Here is a 20,925-nt window from a genome sequence, read left to right as displayed (position 1 = left end):
CATATTGAATACACCCTACCCACGTGTCTCAAAATAAGGAAAGAAGTGTTTGATACTCCATTCTGCAACTTGGATGTGGTATTCCTACTTTCATTGATGTTCACTTGCAAGAAATAATACATTGCTTTCAGTTTGTCACAGTCTGATCTGGAAATCATCTTGGCTTTTTTTGGAACATTTTTGTTAGCTTTGCTAGAATTCCTTTTCCCTGATAGGCACACAGGGAGCAGTTTGCTCTCTGCGCTTTGAAGTAGAAATGGTGGAGGTCTCATGAGAAGGTTTAATGCCTGAGGAGTTACAAACAGAACTTGCTGAGGAATGTGCAATTCCCTTCTCGACTGTGATCAGTAAGTGGCATTTATCCTGGACATCCCACATGGTATAATAATTGATAGGATTCCTGGGTCTGGGAAGGGAGGTTCTTCAGTGCAAATCGAAAGTCCCGAAGCAGGTGGGAAGAAAGCTCCTGTTTCACAGTGTTTTTTGATCACTGAAGAGAAGCAAACATTCCTTTGAATTGTATCTTAGCAATTTATATATATATGTATACACACATGCAGGTATATGTGTTTATATTGAATGCGCTGCAGGTCTGAGGCTGTTGTGAACATGAAGTGGATCTGAATATTGCACTGCAAAGGCCCATGATAGCAGCATGTGGCTGTACTTTTGTGGCTGTACTTTTTTGCTTCACTCAAGGGTGGCTCTTTTTCTTTGGAGTTTTCGTAACAATGAGGCCACTATCATCATCATCAAAAACAAGCCTTGGATGGCAAGCATGATTTCACAGTAGGGTGCATCCTGCTGGTTTGCTCTTTTGCTCAGTTTTTATGGGTGATATTTAAACAGAAGGAAGTACAAAAACAATAGCCAAGTTTTGGAAAGTATGTGACAGTGTGAGAGCACTAACATTTACATAGGGCCTTTCATCTAGATGGAACCCGAAGGATTTTGTAAACAATATTACTTTATACAGTTTATAAACAAATAGATTTGGTTTGCTTGGTGAAGCTGAAAAAAAAAAAGCACAAACAAATACAAAATATTAGATAAAACAGCTTATATGATTTGTTTTCCTTGGAATAAACAATTCCCTTCAACAAGGGTATCACTCTATCCATTATTTATTTTTAATACCCTTTCTATGCTCATTGTTATGGATCTGTTTTCTGACTGCTTTGGATTGCAATACTTAAAGTAATTTTGTAATTTCATTACTCCAGAGTCCTGTGTATTTTATAAAACCTAGAAAAAAATTATTAATTGGTTACAAGTTACAGCCAGCAACTGAAAATCAGCATTCCTCCCAAATATGAGGTGTGGAACATGCATTGAAGAGAAAAGGGCATGATGATAATAAGAATCATTCTTGTAGCTGATACCAAAAAGAATGAGTGTGTTTCAGTGCATGGAACATCATTAGAGCCGAGGAAAGAAAGGCCACCTCTGGGCACCTCTGATTTGACTTTTCATTCACTTTGCTTTATTCATTTGCACATTAATTTGCAACAGTATGCAGCAAGGTGTTTTACAGCGTGCTGTAACGCAATCTGAGAAGGAAATACAGCAGTACCCTGTGGAAGGCACCCTGCTCAGCTATAGGTATGTAGCTTAGGTAAAAGAAAAACAAGTTCTGACTTAGTTCAGTCATGCTCTGACTTAGTGTCAGATTTTTCTAGAGAGAAGCATTGCTTTCTGGTGCACATTTAAACCTGAACACTTTGCAGCAATCAGAGCTGCCTTCACTCTTCATTTAGAACCGTTCAGGCGATGCAGGATGTTGCAGCAGAGGGACCAGACAGGAACGCTACAGCCTGAACTGGGGCAGTAGTCCACCTGCGTGGTTACCTTTTCCAGCAGGCAGTGTTGGTTGCGTTCTATTTGGTTTGTGTGCAGCAATCTCTTAGAGTGGAGCACATCTGTGCTTCAGGATGCAGAGTGCCCGTGAAGGTGCTGCTGGATCTCGTGGTGCTATTTGTAAGAGTCTCCTGGAGAATGGAGCTGCTGGAGGCACATGATTGCCTGGGGGATTCCAAGGAATGCTTGCTTGGATGTGAAGTTCAAACTGCCAAGTTTTTATGGCCATCAGAAATCCTCGCAGCATTCAGTCCTCGACTTTGCATCTCCTACTGGGATTTTATTTCTACATCTTTTTTTTAAACTTTTTTTTTTTTTTTTCCACACGAAAAACCTGTGCAGCTTGATGGAGAGCTGCCTTTAATAGAGGCATGTTTGTGATTTATTGCCTTAATCTCTGTTATGGCTGACGTGACTCTATAATGGCCCTGTTTCTCCTAGCAGTGTTTCCCAACTTGCTATTTGTTTAAAAGCAAGAGGGGGAGAGGAATGTGTTGCTTTTTTCTTCTTGGCTGCTGTCTCTGTATTCACACGGACATTGTTGAAGCTAGGAGATGAGTCTCATGAAAACAATTTAAGAAACGGACTGGAGTTTTAATTTCTGTAGGAGTAAAGAGCAGTGGAAAGATCCAGATTGAGAGGATTGGATGTTTATGTGAATTTTCAGCCTAAGAAGATGAGGTGATTGTTTTTATGTTGGGCAGAGTGGCAGATTGTCACAAAAGTAACTGAAAAATAATGGAAAATCAACATGCCTCCTTTTTGGTCACTCTTTAAGCAAACATTTGTATAGCTCTTTGGAGAACCTGAAGTAACTTCTAGGATTCCTAAGTAATCAGTTAAAACAAATATATAAATGCAGCGCAACAGGAAGAAACCTTGGAATCTCAGATGCCAATTAATTACAAACTCTGCATTTTTCATACTGAAGTTTTATGCTAGTTTAAAAGAAGATGCTAAACAACAGAAATCGAGGTGTTGAAGAATCAACCTGTGGTACCACTTGAAGTAGGTCAGACCTGGGAGACATGGCCCGGAGCAGGAGGCTCTGGGGCACTTTGCTGTCCCTGCGTGGGGATGCAGCGTGCTGGAGCTGCTGTGCTCAGGGGTTTGTCAAGGCCACAGAAGGGCTTTTGCTTGGATTCATTTGGACTTTCAGAACAGCATTTTTCTAGTTTAGCCGTCTCACAGCTTTAAGTAGCGTATTTCTTGTGTGTGTCCTTACAGAGCACAAAGGGAGAGGACAACTGTGTACTTAAAAGCATTGTAAAGCATCTCCAGTAGTTTTTTCCTATGTTTTCATGGGTGATAGTCCCCATAAGGCTCGCTGTAAGGTCTCGTGTTTTTTGTACTTGCTTGAGTTGCTGTACTTTTGGAAGGACTTTCCCATCATGATCTTTTCTTGGATGACCTCCCCATACTGTCATTAAAACTTGGAAACTTTGGTCTTCTTGACAGTTAGTTCTGCATTCTCATTATGTTCATTCTTATTGTAAACATGCTAAAGTTGCTGCTGTTGTTGCTTAGAATGGATTTTTCCTCAGTTGTTTTGAAGTTTAGTAGAAATAGAAGTTAATCTTTAAGAGAGCTGGGCTAGCAGGGATTGGGCAGCTGAGCCGGGTAGGTCACGCTGTGTCTGTCTTTTCATTTGCCTGGTAGATGATGTTCTGCTGACTCCAGCTGTTTTTTTGGAAAGCAGAAAAACAATTTGCTTTTCCTTCCCATAAAGTATAACCCTTTGTTTATCCTTGTACTGCTGCATGTTTCCAAAATGCATAGATTTGCAGAGAAAAGAAAAGGAGGAAATAGCTCTTTTTTTTTTTTTTAACTCTGTTTTTTGTATCAGAGAGAAGAGTTTAGAACCGAGTTGAATTGTTGACCTCTACGGAGGATATTATTAGAATTGGCTGATTTGTGTGTGGAGCTGTATCTAATTGACCAAATCCAGTTCGTGGAACAACCCACCTACAATAGGTTTGGTGAAAACAGTCCATTTTTTAAGATAACTGCTTTTTGTATTTGATTAATTTTTAATTTGAAGAAGAATGCTGTTTTGTAGTTCTTCAATTACTTCAGCTCACTGCAATAATTGAGACCAGCTCCCTGTCCCAATATGGAAGTTTCTTCTTGCTGCACTGCTTGTGTTTTTCCATTGAGGCATCTGTTTAGTGATACCCTTTTGTTTCCTGCTGCATGGACACTGCAAGGTGCTTGCAGAGCTTGGGAAATGCAAGAGACTGATGATAAAGTGGCTGTAGAGATTTCAGTCATGAGAGTTTTCATCTAACAGCTTTGATGATCTATTTTATATATAATAAGGGAGAAAAATAAATAGAATTTGGGGAACCTGAATGTCTTTACTGACTCAGACAAGCACTGCTGAAGCAGAAGTCGGCATTAAAACCTTACTGGTCATGATCTATAATGTCATCGGAAGAATACATTTGTATTTACAACCTAGGGTTGTATTTACAACCTTTTTTTTTCTTTCTTTGTTCCTTAAGAGTCTCTGGCTACCCACATTTTATGCACTTCTGGAATGCAATAACAATTGTGGCATCATCTCTTCAGAGTTCGTTTTCCTTCCTGAGATCAAGGCAGTGATAAGGCCTTACAAAATACTTGCTCGGTTTTGCTTTCCTGGCCTGAGATTGATGTAATTCGATGAATTGCTGCTTTTCCCTTCTCTTGCTTTATGACCTTTGAAATTGCTTGCTGTGATCTTCCAAATTTTGCAATACCTTCAGCACTCTGCTTTAAAAAGTGGAGATAAGGAGCTGTTTGTCTTTGCAGGAGCGGTAGAGAAACTGTTTGTACATGAGGACAGTGAAATGCCATCAGACATCTTTCAGTTTTGTCAAATTCCTTTTTCAAACTATACGTGCACACCTTAGGTAACACCACCCCAGCACACCTTTCTCATTGTCCTGCAAGCCTGCAAAGTGATGCCACAGTGCCACAGGTCGAGCAGATGGCACTGTGCTTGTGGCTGGAGGCCTTTGTTTGCCAGCTGAAGTTGGAACACTCGAGCTCAAATCCCACTATCAGGACCCTAATCAGTAAACAGGTCTGTGGTTTCATCTCTGCAACTGCAGTTTGTGAACTTTCAGCCTCCCGCCTTGGCGCAGCAGCCCCTGAAGTCAGCTTTTAATTCATGTTTCGCTGTTATCTAATTGTTCTTAGTGGTTTTAAATTTTCTATTTTTAATTTTGGTTGTTAATAGCATGATATTCCCAGTTGTTGTGCATTTCATTTTCATTTTATGCATATGTATATATCTATTTCTAATGCAAACACGGCTAATAAAAAGCAGATGAACGATGGAAACTTTGCCACTGATTTTAAAGGAAAGACAAATCCATTGTGTAAGGTTAAGCACATGCAGAAGTCTTTTGGGAGGTTTGTATGTAGAAATATTAAAACAAAACCGAAGTACAATGCTTTGTTTTACACCACAAAAATCTAGAGGAGCTTGGAAGTCAGCAGAAAGTGTTGAGCAATTGAAACGTGTCAATGAAGCAAAATGAATTAGGATATGACGATACAGAATGGATAGAGGCAATCTTTTAAGTATCCCCCTCGCCGCACTGTATCAAAATGACATTAAAAAATGCCAGCATAAGGAAAAACTGGTATTTACACATAATTAACTATTCAAAATAGTTCATCTAACCACAGTTTTATCTTTCAGAACAAAAATGCAAGCATTTACTAAGTGATATTAGCAACTGAAAGGTTTCTGTTTAGACTTTTTGTTTTCTTGGCAATAAGTAAAATTCTTTGTAACAAGTCAGTAAGATATTTCTTAATGCTGCCTATTAAAACTTTTCAGGCTGCTATCCCTGTCCAGGGCCAAACATGAATCCTATTGCCCTTGGAAGCCGTTGGCTTGCTTATGCAGAAAATAAGGTAAGAAAGGACTTACTTTCTTTTCTTCCTATTCCATAAACAAAAGCTATATTGAAGTGTAGAAACAATCTCAGAAATAAGCTATGTGAAAAAGATGATCTTTTCCTAGAGGACTTGCATAATGTGACAGACCTAATCTTTGACCTGCACTAGTCATGCCTCGGTATTCATATGTGTCATATCTTTGCTTTGCACATTTGATGTAAGTTCATGAACTTGGAGGGCATAAATACATAAATAGCACAGACAGAGACGAGAGCTATCAATGGCTACGGTCAGGGAGTGACTCAGTAACCAATGTGTTTTGCATTTGTAAACTTTAAAACTCCTCTGAAAGGTAGGAAGCAAGGATTCTTAAAGCCTGTGCTGGCAAACAGTCGAAACAGAGCTGTGCGTTTGTTTGATAACATAGCAATGCATTCTGTAGATTAGGAAATCTGTCCTCGCTGAATTTTTTAAGTTCTGGGAGGGGAAAAAGAAAAAAGATTGAATTAATTTTTCTTATTTCTGGACAGAAGAAGGAAATAGATCCCAAACAAAACAATTATCACTTTTTCACCCTGCCCTGGGCCAGAGAAGGGACTGCGTATTTAAAGCTTGAAGTGTTAGGAAACTTTAAATTCATCTTCTAATGCCTTATTTTTACTTCAAAGCAGATGTTTTTTCTCCCTTCCACCTGAGCCTGGAATAGCTGTTTTTCAGTGCCGAATCAGAAATCATCAGAGAAGCAGACTTTATAAACATGTTTGTTGTTAAGCTCTTCAGAGCACAGCTGATTTCTCTGCAAATTGGAGACTGTCTTTCCTTTAATGTCACACCTGTGTGGTTTTATTAAACACAATCAGTCAGCTTGGGATTCAGAAAGTGCTACTGCCAGTAGTGTAAACTGCTGGTCAACCAAAGAATTACATCAGAAAATGAATTTAAATAGCCACATGTTCCCAGGTATATCCTCTGTGGATTTTCCCTTTCTCCCTAGTTTAATTCTTTTCCTTTTTATCCAACTGTGACTCTAGGAACAAATATCTTACTGGCATTTTTAATTTTCCTTTAGCAAAAACAGTTGAACAGGCAATGTGTTCTGTGCACCAGTAACAAATATCCATAGTTCTTTGCCATTTTATTTAGTAAGAAGCAGAGCTGCTATTGAGAGGTAGGGTTCAGTGACAAGAGCTGTCTTTGTAGGTTAATGGAAGGTAGAAGAGTCTTGTTTTGATTTATTAAATTTGATGGAAGGCAATATGCAGTAAACCCTACGTACATTCCTCTAATCTATTAAATGTAAAGCTTAAAGTAGCTTTCTTCCTTTGTCATTGATTTGCTTGCTTGTCATGAAAAGGAGAGCAAAGCCACATTCGGATTCTTAGAATATCAGATATTTAAAGTTACATTTACATGGCTAAAGCTTTTGATTATATTTATTTAAATTTATTTGTGGTATTGCTGCCAGACCCCAAATCCCACCGTTTCAAAGTTTATGAATTCGTAGTGACTGGTAATTGAAAACTGGAGTTCCGTACGCGACAGTCTGGGTGGCACCCAGAAGATTATAAAAAGGGGTTAAGTGTCTCAGCAGGGCTTTCTGCTGTTTGTAGGAAAATGCACACCACTGTACACGATAAACAAGAGTTATGGTAATGGGTTATGGGTTTGTGCAGTTTAATAGTAGTTACTTGGTTGCTGTCTTTCTTCTGTAGCTGATCCGATGCCATCAGTCCCGTGGTGGAGCCTGTGGAGACAACATTCAGTCTTACACTGCCACAGTCATTAGTGCTGCCAAAGTGAGTACATCATCTGCTGCTGGGAGAGGTTATCATGTAAGATAATTATTAGGTTTCCCTGCTGAATTGTACTATTTTTTCTGCCCTTCTCATTCACAAAAGAGGAAAAAAAAATGGTAAGAAGATCCTAGTGATGGGGCACATACAGGGCCTGATTCTGAACCGTTCTGAGTAGCCATTTTTTTGGATGAACCAGTCCTGTCCTTTAGAACCGATCTTTCATTTATTCAAACACGATTCTTGTTAGTGACCCTCTTACAGGAAAATCACTGTGAAATGGCTGATGTTCTGGCTGTTCATAATACAACAATTTTACATGGTTGGAAATAGTGCTGTGTATTATTTGTCTTTCAGCATCAAGAAACAAACTTTACAAGTGCTTAATGCTTTTTGGACTCAGTCACACCAGCATTATGTGCTTTAATCTCTGAATGATGACAGTGCAGTAATGAATCTAATTAATTACCTAGTAGCTTTCTCTAAAGGTTAGAGTTTATTAATGACTGTTTATGTATAGGTTCCATTGCCTAGGAATTGTAGTTCTGATGACTTTATAATCTCTCTCTGTTTTAAGAGAAATGCCTGCATTCTCGTAGCATCAAAGAATGACCATGGCTTGGAAAAATCCAAACAAGCCAAAGACCGTGCAGAGCTATCATTTGACTGTTTTCCCCCATCCCACCCTGCCCCATTCCTTTCCATGAGGTTTTGCCAAGTTATTTCTTTTTCTCACACACACACACACACACAAGTGAGTTTTGGCATTGTCTAACAAACTTGGTGCTGATTACAAGCTTCCCTTGTAACCACTAGCCTTTTCATTTCTGATACACACAGCAAAACAAATCTAATAATAGGAATAAAATGACAGCACAGAACAAAAAGCTCAATGTCACTGAAGAAAACAACTGTTATAAATACCCACAAAGAGAAGAGACATAGGTCATGCCATCTCATGTAAAAACAAAACATAAACATGAACGTATTCCATCAGCATAGCTTTGGGTACAATCTTACTGTGGTTGAAGTGGGAGAAAAATCATGTGTTTGTACATCGTTGAGGGGAACATGCTTTTCTTCTGAAGATACTGTGTGAAATTAGCTGCATCCATTCATTCTTTCACCATTAAGAGCAAAAAACAGGCATATTTCCCCAAACACCTTTATTCTCAACATCATTAACATTTTTTAGTAGCTCGGATAAGCTGGTAAATGTAATCAGCCGCAGTTATGATCAGATGTAGTAAAAACTTACAAACACATCACTGTACTGGCAAAGCCAAACCCAGTCGTGACTGAAGAACAGTCCAAAGCTTTGTTAAACCATATAATGACTGTCAAAATATTCCAGTAGACATCTAAGACTTAAGTGCTACTCTCTTTAAATCTTTTCAACAGTCTGAAAGTCAGAAAAGGGGACATTTGGCAAAGCCTTTAGCCTCAGAGAGCGTGGATAACAGGTTTTATGGTCCATGAAGCCCAAGACCTTACCTCCTGTTGCTGCTGTTTGAGCAAACAGAGTAGAATGGATGTAGAATGTCTTTCTGAATAGACCCTGTTACTACTGAACCATGTTAGTGATGAGAAAATCCAGGTGCTTGTTTTATTTATCCATTTTTGGATACAGCAAGAAAGGAGACATAGGAAAAGACATTCTTAGATCTCCTCACTCGTGGTCTTGGCAAACCCCTGGGTGAGTCGTGTTCCAGCGTACTCTACTCTGGAGGAGCCCATGCAGACCTACTTCCAAAATCATGAATTCCTTGCACTCAAAACTTTCCATGCTAATTAAAATCAATTTGTTAATAGTTTTCTTCCCTTTCCTGCTGCTTTGTAAGTGTGTGACAAGTGCAGGAAAGGGAAACATCTTTGTGAAGACAGACATTTTGGCAAGTATTTAGTTTCAGTTTGAATCTATAATTGAGTGTATGTTAATTTTGTTTAGACTAAATATGAGGCTTTTAGTTATTGATCCCCAAAGCATAGCTTTTTGATATCTCTGCTTTCTATAGATTTTTTATTATAAATAGATGCATTTTATGTGGTTTATTTGTTACGAGGAATAGGAGCAATGTTCTGTTTGTCGCTGAGAAGATGTAAGAACAACCTATCAGGCACTGAATGAGGCATTTTAATTTTCTCAAGTAATTAAAGTTGTACTGATTTTTCAATTAAATGAGTTCTGAGTGCGTATATCTGATTAAATGTTTTTCTTTGCATTTGAATGAGTGTGAACAGCTCTTTTAAGTAGACTACAAATAGCATGCAAAGAATTTGCGTTTGCACAGTGCTTCCTTTTTGCTTCCTCATTGCTTCCTACAGGAATTGGATCAAGATTTTCCATTTTATTTGTAAGAACATTTCACTGAGTGCGAGTTGGCAGTTCCCACTGATGACAAACAAATTGAGACAGTGCAAATTTTAACATGTTTCAGTTAAAATTTACCTGGTCTGTTGAATATCCGGTATCAAAATATAAACCAAATTCTTCTCACCTAATAACTTCTTTGGTTGATTCTTTCTCCGTATCTTTTAATCCTGTGGTGGTAAAGTGATTTAGCAATGGCTGCATCTGTTTTCTCGTGTTACCTGATAACTTCTTAATGAGTACTAACAGCTTATGTGAGAGCAAGGTCATTAGCTCTAATGGATAGAGGGGACAGCTGATATGGCATGGGAAAGGTTAAAGATTACCAGAGAAGTTTTTACAAATATACACACAGCACGGAGAAGTAAGTGCTGTAATGGCTTTGCACTGATATTTCTGAGCTAATGGCCTCAGCCACATCTCTGTACACCTATTACTTCTCAGTAGTCCTGCAGTCACAGTCTGGTCTAACACAACAGTCATTCATTTTGCTAGATAAGCATGGTAATTTTTTGCTAGTGAGATTTGAAATGTATGCTTGGCACGTTGTCACTCGGTTCCCATAGTTACAAATATTTTCCAAAACAGGTTGCTTACACTTTTTGTCTTTGAACTTGTGTAGGTATTTTCTGCACAGTACTTCTATGCTGAATTCTCTTTCCCTCTGTATAAGCTGCCAGTGCATTTGGTTTGGTTTTAACTATTGGTCAGAAAGTGCCTTGTCAGTTTGGGTAAAAAAAAAAAAAGCAAGCATCTGCTGAAATGTGCTCTTGTGATGGCACTGGGTCCCTTTTAGGGCTGCTCGTCGGATATTATTATCTACTTCGTGTTACATTTTTCAGTCTTGTCAATTTACCAGCGTTGATGTCTGTTTTATTGTCATTTGTTGCATCTGAGTATAAAAAGAAATAAGAAACAAATGGCAGGATGTTACTAAAGACTTCAAACCCCAAAGACATTCCTATGATAAAGGCATGGCTCGATTTGAAGCGGTAGCACCTCCATTAGCATTAATGGGGTGAGTCCATCAGCTGAGGCATCTCAGAGGTTAATCAGGCTTCCTGGCTGGATATTGCCATCAATACAGTGTGGCGCCTAATTCTGTTGGCCCTTCAGAGGTTTTCCTGACAACACACTAACAGACTTTGTGTAAGTCATTTCCTATGAATTATTAAAACAAACGTTTGGCTGCTAATTGATGAACACTAATGTGTTTTCTAATCACTGCAGTTTGAGATTTTAGCACTAAACAAAGCAGTTGCAATTGATTTGTGGCTGCTTCTTGGTTTCAGCCTGTGAGCTGAGCGTTTTTTCCTTTTCAATTTAGCAGGCAGCTTAGCTTGTCTTTTTAGTTAAGAATTGCCTTGTTATAGTGTCATTCCGTTCTGATCTCCTTTTCTATTTCTTATTTATATTGCATAATAAATCTGGACAATTCTTTATAGCAAATAAGACACAGTCCTTGGTTCAAGGAGAAAATATTTCAAGTTACGCTTTGTGCACTTTTTGAATCTGTCCATTTTCCCTGATGTGTGTGTTGTCTCTCTTTCTCCAAATACAGAAAAAAAACCCCACCAAACCATACAAAAAAACTCAGAACAAACCCATAAAAAAAATCTTCAGCATCTTTAGAGAATGAAAGTGAATGCAATTAGTATGTTTTCAATTCCACGTCTGGAAAACACGCAGGCTATGGAAAGTGACATTATTTGTGATTGGGATGGGTGTGCATTCTGGAGAGTTGTCCTTCCCAGCACCTTAGGGTCAGAGTCTTTAATTTTGCTGGCTCTGAGTCTCATGTTCAGTTTTAAAGCCTCAAGATGCATAATTTCTGAGAGAACAACATGTCTGTCCTGTCCATCAGAGGCTGAATTCCTTGAGTTTTGTACTGGAGGATATTTTCAGCATTCTCAATTACTGCACAATCTGTTTCTGTACGTAGCACTGTTGGATACTTACCCGGCGGGTTCAGAGGATCAAATGGTGAAGCAAAGGGGAAAAAGCTAAAGAAAGGAAAAATGTTCGCACTCAGATAACACTGAAGTTTTGTGGATTTTTTGAGAATGTATTGGAAGCATTTGCATCAGAAATAAAAGCCAATACATCGAGTTGGTAGGATGTTAAATCTTTGTACGAGATTCCTCTTGCATACGACATCTTGCAGTGAAAGTATCAGTAACAGAAACATTTGTGTGCTTCTCGTGTGCGTGTACGGTCTAGTTATAATGTTAATTGTGTTGAGGAAAGAAAAATTCGAAGTAGACCCACAGAAGAGCCCTAAGCATTATTTGCTGGTTCTGTTTCTTTTTACAGACGATAAAGACTGGGCTCACCATGGTGGGGAAAGTCGTCACGCAGCTGACGGGGACGCTGCCTTCGGGAGCAACCGAAGAGGAAATTTTAGCTCATAGCAATGTTCGCCGGAGCCCTCTGGTGCCTGGGGTCATCACCATCATTGATACGGAGACTGTGGCAGAAGGACAGGTAATGCAGTTTGTGCAGAAGCAGAGTGAGGATTTGTTTTGACAGAAGTCGTAGGAAAATGTATCTTATACGTCTGAAATAAGATTTTTTTGCTGGGTCAGGAACTTTCACGTGCACACACAGCTGTGACAGAGTCCTGTTTGGGGCTGAAACGACGCCAAAATATATATTGTCCTTAGAACATATTTATGTGGCACTTTGACAACATCGAGTGTGAAGTGTCAGATTTTGTTTCTCTAGCACTTGTTCCTAATTGACATTGATTTATGTTGATCAGTTGAAATGTGTATGTAGTCTGATGGTATTTATTAATATGTAATATGGCAGGAAAATGTGATTGTGTAGAAATACGGTGAATTGTTTAATTCCAATGTGAAAAGGAAGCTGGATATTAGATACAAAAGCTTGTAATTTAACATAAATTACATTTTACATACAGTAAAATATAATCAAATGTGATGCTGTTTTGTGAGGTATTTGTAGTGTTTCTCTAGTAACATTACAGTGCCCCAGCCAAAATTGTCTACTGAAAAATCCATGCAGTTATCCCATAGAATTTGAATGGGTGTTTTGGACTAATTGTCTCTGTGACAGACAGCAGATGTCTGCTTCTTTTCTGCTCATCTCTGTCAGTGATTTCAGTTGTAAGTATCTGGTCCTGGAGACAACATTCATACTGACTCTCACAGACTTCATTTCTTTTGTAAGATTTTTTTCTTCTGAATGTTTACATTTACTGAATTTAAAAGAGAAAAAAACAATTTCTTTTTATTTCTGTTTTTCCCTGTGTTTCTGTGCTTATTGCAGATAATTTAGTAAATATTAGTGTGAAGTCAGTAGCTGAATTACACTCTTTTCTTACCTTGGAGGAAAACGGAATGTTTTACTTAAAAACAAACACACCAAACCACCCCAATATGCAGTGTGAAATGTAGTTGTTCTGAGGATTCATTTCAGAAGTATTTAGCCAAATAACACCGAATCACATTGGGATTGTTTGTATCAGAGGCCCTTCTTGCAAATATACAATAAAATGTATAAAAAAGAAAGAGGAGGAGAATGGGAAAAAGAACGTATTTCACCTAACATCTCACCACGGCAGATCTTAGAACAAGTCTGACTTTTGGGATTTGTTTTTATTTCCTGGAAATAAAAGGTCCTTTAACTCTTCTTATCCTGCTGGGGGAAAAAAAAAAAGAGAAAGAAAAAGAAAAATTCTGCTTCATAAATTTCTCATGAAGCTTTTTTTAATGCAGTCATTATTTCTGATGGTTGTTGTCTGTGCTTTGATTCCTCTTCATATACCTAGGGGAAAAAAATTATATATCTTTTTTTTTTTTTTTTTAAGGTTTTAAGCCTTCTTATGTATGATTTAAAGGTTTTATGAACTTGTCCTCTGACCTTAACAATAGTAAGGAGCTATCAAGCCTAGAGGGCACTGTGGAAAAGTAGTTGTAAAAATGATAACGCTTGCCTTGTCCAAATAATGCTGCTGTAACATAAATAAACTATCAGTTCTAGTAAAATAATTTTGGTCTTGAATCTCCAGGGAAGGAGGCTCTGATTTAGGTACCCTCGTTGTTTGCACGTCTTACATTCATATTTTTGTTATTTGAAAATTTAAAATAGTATTAAATTAATCATTTATTTTCAGTGCTAAGATTCACTTTCAGAATTAATCTTACGGGGCTTTTCTGCAAAAAAAAAATAAAATGTTGTGTTGTTGGATTTTTGTGGTACCAAAGACTTTTTACTTTTTTTTTCACACTAAAATGTAGGTCTAGGAAAGAGAAAGTTTGTTGAGAATAAACACGTTTTGGATATGCTCTGAAAAACAGCTGTCATCCAACCTGGTCCCAGTAAAGAACCTCCCGGTGTGAGGAGCGCTGTGCAGTAATGCTCACAGTCCACGGAGCTGCTGTCCATCACACCAGGTGGTTTCCATTGCCGTGCAGAAACGCCAGTTCTGTGCACGCAGCTGCTCTGGAGGTGGCAGGGCCTGGCTTTGCCACTGATACAACTTGATTTGTCCCCGGGTGCCTGGCAGCAATCCTGTGCAGGCTTGTAAGGAATGACATGCTGCTGTTTGGGTACTCCTGGCTTGTTTTTGTAGCGTAATTGGTTCAAACTTCAGTTCAGGAAAGCATTCTAGCAAGTTTGATCTTTAAATGAGGCGAGCAATCTCAATGCAGTGAATGTGATTGCCTATAAGCCTCAATGTAGAATGGCAGCTGAGCATCACAAAGATGTGGAATCTGTAGGATTGTTGGAGCTGCACTGGTTCTTTTTCATGGCATGAATTTCTGAGATTATTTTACTCTGCTGTGGCAGGTTGGTTTTGCTGCCAGTGGTCACCCAAAGTACAGTGTTCCTTTCTGTTAAAATAGAGAAGTGATGGAGAGGAGAATTGGAAGAAGTAGTGGTGCTGTCCATGTGTTCTCTGGACTGCACTTCCAGTGTGAAAACCTTTTATCCCTTGCAACAGAGGTTTGCCTAGCAACTATGTAAATGTATTTGTTTGTGCACATATGTCATTTTCAGAAGTTGGCAGCCTAACTAAGAAAGGGAATTTCAGAAGCAGAGAGCTGTTTTCTTATCGGCTGTCTCCTAACGTACAGGCAATGCCTCACCTCCTTTAGGTCTATAAAGATTTCTATCTACCTGTTATGATGAAATAAAATATTTCCAAGTAATAAAATATATCTTTGAGATAAAATATATAGCTGAACTAGGAAACAAAGCCATTTTTAAAAGAGAAGGAAAATGGAAAAGAAAAGCAGCAAATGTAAGGCCAGTGAGTGAGTCCTTTTGAAGGAGAAAGAAGCACTTTTTCAGCGGGGGGAGATTTTTGTGCTGCTCTGCAGGTTTAGCTGCTAGCAGAAGAATTAAGGAACATGGTTTGGATGTGCGTAGGCCAAAAGGACGAAGTACAGCTTCAGGTTTTCACTCATTTCTTTATGCAATCTGCCTTGTCAAAGATACCCAATGCAACGAATGCAGGATGGAACTCAGTGCACCTCATGGAATGCACAGTGCTACTGTGGTGTAGGTTCGCATGCTACCTCACCTCTGAAAAATACACCATTAACAACCAGAGATGTCTCCTAATGTGGTTTTGCAGATCCATGGGGAAAATATTTTTAATATTGTCTACAAATGTAGATATTGTAGTGAGATCTCATATCCCACAGCTGTATGGTAGTTCCTACTTTCAGAATTGAGGCCACTTTAAGAAAATGTAAAGAATGGAGCATTAAATAAATGCATAGGAATGTAGAAGTATTGGAGTTGGCTGTCATGATATATTTGTAAAGGGAGTAAAAATAATTACTGAGATGCCCAAGTAACTTTGTGGTAAACCAAAATATGTTAACAGGGCTGTGCGCTTGTTTAAACTTCCCTCTAATGAAGTGTTAGCAAACTTTTCAGTTAGATGTAATGACTATTTATTTGAATCCGTTAATTAGTTGAAATGGATAAAGCTAAAGCTGTACAGATGTCCTCTTTTTCAATAATTGGAATTAAATGTGTAAGACCTTAGTGGCTTGAGTTTAAACGAAGAATTATTTTCTTTCAACCTTTGTTTCTGTATCCTTAATTAATTCATCAAGCGGGCCACCCACATGTAGTCTGCAATAATGACCTTTCTCAAAAGTCTCCAGTTTTGTGACGGAATGTAAATCTGTTAAACATCCAACATTTAGTTGACAGAGAATATTTGGCCGTTTAAAAAATACAGAACTTGGTTCTCAGTGCTTTTGGTGGAGCGATGTGATGGATGGTGCATCGTTGTGTTGCTTCCTCAGACCATCCAAAATGCACGAAAATATTTGAATAAATATTTTTAAGAATAACTTTAAAAATCAACACGTTGTCATTTTTTTTTTAAGTTTTAAAATGTGATTGGTCCTTTTTTTCTGTTCCCTATTAACTTTTTATTGCATTAAAGAGGAATTTTCAGAAAACTGTAGGCTGCTGCGGTTTCGAAAGTTCATTTTCACTTGCTAAGAAGCTGATAACAATTGAACCAAACAAAGATGCTTATCAGGAGCAGAATTGTAGTGAAAATTCATTCTGAAGGTAAAAAAAGTATCCAATAATAAAAGTTTAACTACATACATAGTTCCACAGATCATTAACACCAGGGCTTTTGTTTAGAAGAACAGCTTTCACAAAAGCTAATTTGATGTTCTAATGCTCATATATTTGGCATCAATTTAGTTCACTTTTTATATCTACGTGTATTACAGAAGAATTCTTTTTATATATAAATATAAAAAGAGCAACAGGATTCCCTCAGAGCATAATACTGTCTGCCTTACTTTATTAAAGGAGATCTGTTTTTTGTCAAGAAGACATTTTTGTCTCAGATAAATGGTTCAGGCTGAGCATGAGGCTGTTTTGAGTTTATGCTGGATTCTATTAAAAGGAGTGCAGTAGTTAATGCCACAGATTTATCACTTTTAGCCCTTTTCCACTGATGTTTGACCTTGGCTATAAGTTGGAGGAGGCTGTCTGGGGAGGTCAGCTGGAGGGGGCTGGGGTTTGTGAATTTGCCATAGGAACTGGGTTGGACACTGCCCCATCTTCAGCTGTCTAAATCAACAGAGATCTTGAGTGTATGTGCACAGATCTCTTTATTATATAATACTCATATTTATAAATATTGCCAAAGTTATTTGTTTTTATGATGCTTAGATCATGCTTTCTTAATTTTATTAAGAGTAGGACCTGCGTGATTAAATTTGTGTCCATTTTTATTTGGGTTACTTTCATGTTTTATTTAAAAACATGTCTCCACTGGGATAAGTGGTGTAATTTGCCTCTAAGGATTAAAATAATTGAAGTCATAATTACTAGTGGCTTCTGTTCAGCAGCATGGAAAATGCAGCGAATGAAGAAAAATATTTCATAGGAGAAAAAAGCTTCGGCTTAAGCTATCTCCTGCCCTGAGTGCAAACATTGCTTTCTGATAGCAGATGTAATGATCCCCTAGGTGTATGTCTGTTTCTCTTTCAGAGTGAGATAAAGAGGACTTTATCCATCTCCTAACAACTGCAGTGGTCTGCTGGACTAAAACAGAGCTGGAACAAGAGCTCAGTGGGTCCAGCCAAGGCTGGGCTCCTCTTGAAAGCTCTCTCAGTGAGACAATGTTTGGGCAGAGTGGTGATTTCCATCTTAGGAGGAAAGTTGGTTTTGTTTTTGTTTGTTTAAATGGGGTTTCTATGTGTAATGATGGGAAACTCTGCAAGGAAGATACTTGAGCATCCCTAAGAACCTCAACGATGATGCAATTATAAGAGTAATGCAACAATTTATGATCTTTTTTTCAATGACAGACTTTGTAGGGCCTTTTACTGTTAATAGTACAGTGGTTAAGAGGCCTCTACCTTGGAGAACAGAGCCTGTTTGGACTGAAAAAAAATTGCAGCCTTGGGATTCCTGTGGGATTTGTCTTTCTCTATGCTTTGGGAAACTGAATGAGCTGCTTCCTTCGAGCTCTCTGAGAGAACGTGCACGTGTTATTAGGCAATTTGTACCACTGGTCTTATTTCCAAGAAGAATGTCCAGCTCCACTCTTTCCAGTGGTCAGAAGCCGTGAACTGGTCAAAAGGAGCAAGCTGTGCAGTGTCAGCACTGGTCTGTGTGCCACTCACTACCCACCAATGCTGTTCTCTCCAGCACCTTCCCAGGAGCTTAGCACCCATTAAGGGTGTTTTCTGAAAGCTGTGAAGCTGCATGGCAGAGGCTTTGAATATCTCCTCCATTGCTATACAGCTCCAGTCTTCTTCCTTACCTGCATGAAATCTGCACTATATATATCTGCACTATTTCATTGAACTGAATTGCTGGAAAGGACCTTTAAAGGTCATCTGGTCCCACTCCCTGCAGTGATCAGGGACACGTATTGTGTTGATGCAGTTACATCCATATAAAGATCTTTAATACAGAAAATAATAAATTCTGATATAAAGCACGTATTGTATTACATAAACATAATTTGGTTTTCTTTAAGTTATATATGATGGTAAAAGCCAGTGCTGTGATTTTAGAGCTGGAAAGGCTCTGAGCTGGAAGGGACCCATCCAGAGAGGCTCTGGCTGACGGTGTGCTGAAGTCCAGTGCTGCAGTTCCTTTGATTTATTTTTTTTCCCCTCCACCCTTTGTAGTGTTGAAATTGTAAAAAGTGATGTATGTTTTGCCTAACTCTCCAGCGCAGAAGTGTAGGGAAAGGGCTTGACAAATCTTGCAGTACAGTCTGAGGATTTAAACACAAGTTGGTGATTTAATAGAAGAACGTTCCTGCTTCAGGAGCAAGGATTTTTTTGTATTGCTTTTAAAAATTTGAAGACCACTTCTTTAACTTCATCCTGTGTTGCATAGTTGTGTTTCCACCTGTGTGCCTCACAACCATGTATTTGCACTCTGAGGCTGCAGTGGTAGGGAGGTCACAACTGGAGTGTTGAATTCTCCACAGTCCGAGGATTTCCAGGTTTTTTGGTAAGGAAGGTGGTTTTTTTGTTGCTTTTGTTTTGACTTGGCTCAGCTCATCTGGATGTTATGCCAGTACATCGTTCTTCCTTTTTTTTTCCTATCACAAATAGTGGAATTGCAGTGCAGTTAAAATAAGTTTGCTGCATCGGAAAATCAGCTTCTATAGTGAAAGTGTCAGATTTTTCAAAAAACTTGTAGCTTAAACATAAAGGTGTAATTTCAGGAAATTGATTGTAAGCAGTGATGGTGAGGGGGGTGCAGTTACCATTAGATTAAATACAACAGCAAAGTACATGCTGAATTCATCCACTTTACAGTCTGTGAAAGGAGACACGCTGTGGTATGGATGGCTTTAGCAGTGACTGAGATGCTGCTGATACCTGCAAATCTCTACATTTCTTAGATTAAATAGTTTGGTTTAATGGATTGGACTTAGAAACCCTTCAGTTTGGTTTGCACGGCTGGTTTATGTGCTACTTTATCACATGTTTTTAATTAGTGAAATGTTTTGGATAAGTCTTTGTTACCTAAAAGTGGAGGTTGTGCAAAGACGATGCATAGAAGTTGTTATAGCAGTTTATGTAGCCTGAGAAAAGAACACAGTTTCTTTGAAAAGCTCTTAGGAAGATCTCCAGACCCTTTGGTTAGTGGTTCTGGAATGAGCACGGAATGCTGACAACGGAAAGCAAAACCATAATTGTGCTTATGTGACAGTGCCAAGTAATTGGAACGTTTAAAGTAAGTCAGGCGCAGGCTCTGCATCCATATTACGTGACTTCTTTAAACATTTAAAGATGATTTCTCTTTTTGAAGCATAAAAATATCTTCAAATTATTCTGATAACTGTTAGGAATAGGAAGTATTAGAAACATTTTGGATTGTTTTGGAAGCAGCAAACAAACCATTCTGAACTTGAAATGGGGCATTTTGCACTATTATCTCCATATTAAGAAGGTGTTCTTGCTTACTGCAGATACCATTTTCTGAAGTGCTTTTCTGGTAGTTCTTTCTCACTCTTTCTCTCAAGTTAGCCTATAACATAGTGTAACCAAGGAATAAAATACTTGCTAAGCTCTTGCATGTGTTACATCCACGCATCTTTTGGTTCTCTTCCACAACTGTAAGAATATATTTTCCTTTACAAAGAATTAGACACCAGTGATGCTTTTAGTTTCAGTCCCTTTCCATGAGCAGGGCTGCCAACCACTACGTCAGGCATCAGTCCAGGCTGCCCAGGGCATCCTCCAACCCGGCCTTGAGCTCCTCCAGCAGGTTATTTAAATGTTTCTCACTCTTTATCTGACAAAATTGCACAAGATTGTATTTAGTTCGCATGCAGTCATATTTCAAGTTCATTCCACTGTGTATATCCTATAAAACAAATCCTGTGCCAGTAACATGATATTTTCAATTAAGTGTATTTTAATTTACTAACCTTACTGCGTCTCCATTCCTATTACGCAGGTACTTGTCAGTGAGGACTCTGACAGTGATGGTATTGTGGCCCACTTCCCCGCACACGAAAAGCCGATTTGCTGCATGGCTTTTAACCCCAGTGGTAAGTTACTTTACTAATTTGATGCAATAGGTTTTTGTTGTTTTTGTTTATTTTTAACAAGTAAACCACACGGACTGCTATTATAACTGACCAGTTCTGTTCAGTGTCAAATGTCATGCACTGGTGAACTTGAATTTTGTGGAAATTTCAAACTGAAATAGCTGTTCTGCTATGGTATAAATGAGTCTAGCGATTCACAAAGGACTGAGGAAGTCTGTTTTGTTGGCTGTCCTGCTGGCCCAGTATGCAGATGTTCTGACATCCAGAGGATCAGCATGTTTATTAAATTATACTGCTCCATAAATATTAAAATAAAATGAGTGACTTCACTGACACTGGTTTCTAAGGGAACTTAATGCAATGTTACATGTTTTGTTCTTCAAATCTTCGCAGTTGTACCTCTTACTTCTAAGTAAAATCATCTCTAATCTGAAAATACTTCTAAGAAACTCATCAAAAATTCCCATTCCACT

The 20,925-nt window shown here is 38.5% G+C and overlaps 1 protein-coding gene across 11 annotated transcripts in view; it reads left to right on the top strand.

Annotated features, from left to right (window-relative positions):
• BCAS3 (BCAS3 microtubule associated cell migration factor) overlaps positions 1 to 20,925 on the top strand; it is a 301,702-nt gene that overhangs the window by 46,728 nt on the left and 234,049 nt on the right. For all 11 annotated transcript variants that reach the window (XM_042879722.1, XM_042879725.1, XM_042879723.1 and 8 more), the window contains exons 10-13: positions 5,690 to 5,766; positions 7,464 to 7,547; positions 12,229 to 12,399; positions 20,359 to 20,452. In XM_042879722.1, coding sequence (XP_042735656.1) covers positions 5,690 to 5,766; positions 7,464 to 7,547; positions 12,229 to 12,399; positions 20,359 to 20,452 — 426 coding nt within the window. The remainder of the gene's footprint in view (positions 1 to 5,689; positions 5,767 to 7,463; positions 7,548 to 12,228; positions 12,400 to 20,358; positions 20,453 to 20,925) is intronic.

This window comes from Lagopus leucura, unplaced genomic scaffold (genome assembly GCF_019238085.1).
Source record: "Lagopus leucura isolate 7727_CA_CO unplaced genomic scaffold, USGS_WTPT01 Super-Scaffold_100024, whole genome shotgun sequence".
Lineage (NCBI taxonomy): Eukaryota > Metazoa > Chordata > Aves > Galliformes > Phasianidae > Lagopus > Lagopus leucura.
The sequence above is the reverse complement of the archived record's forward strand: the minus strand, read 5'-3'. Positions and strand labels throughout refer to the sequence as shown.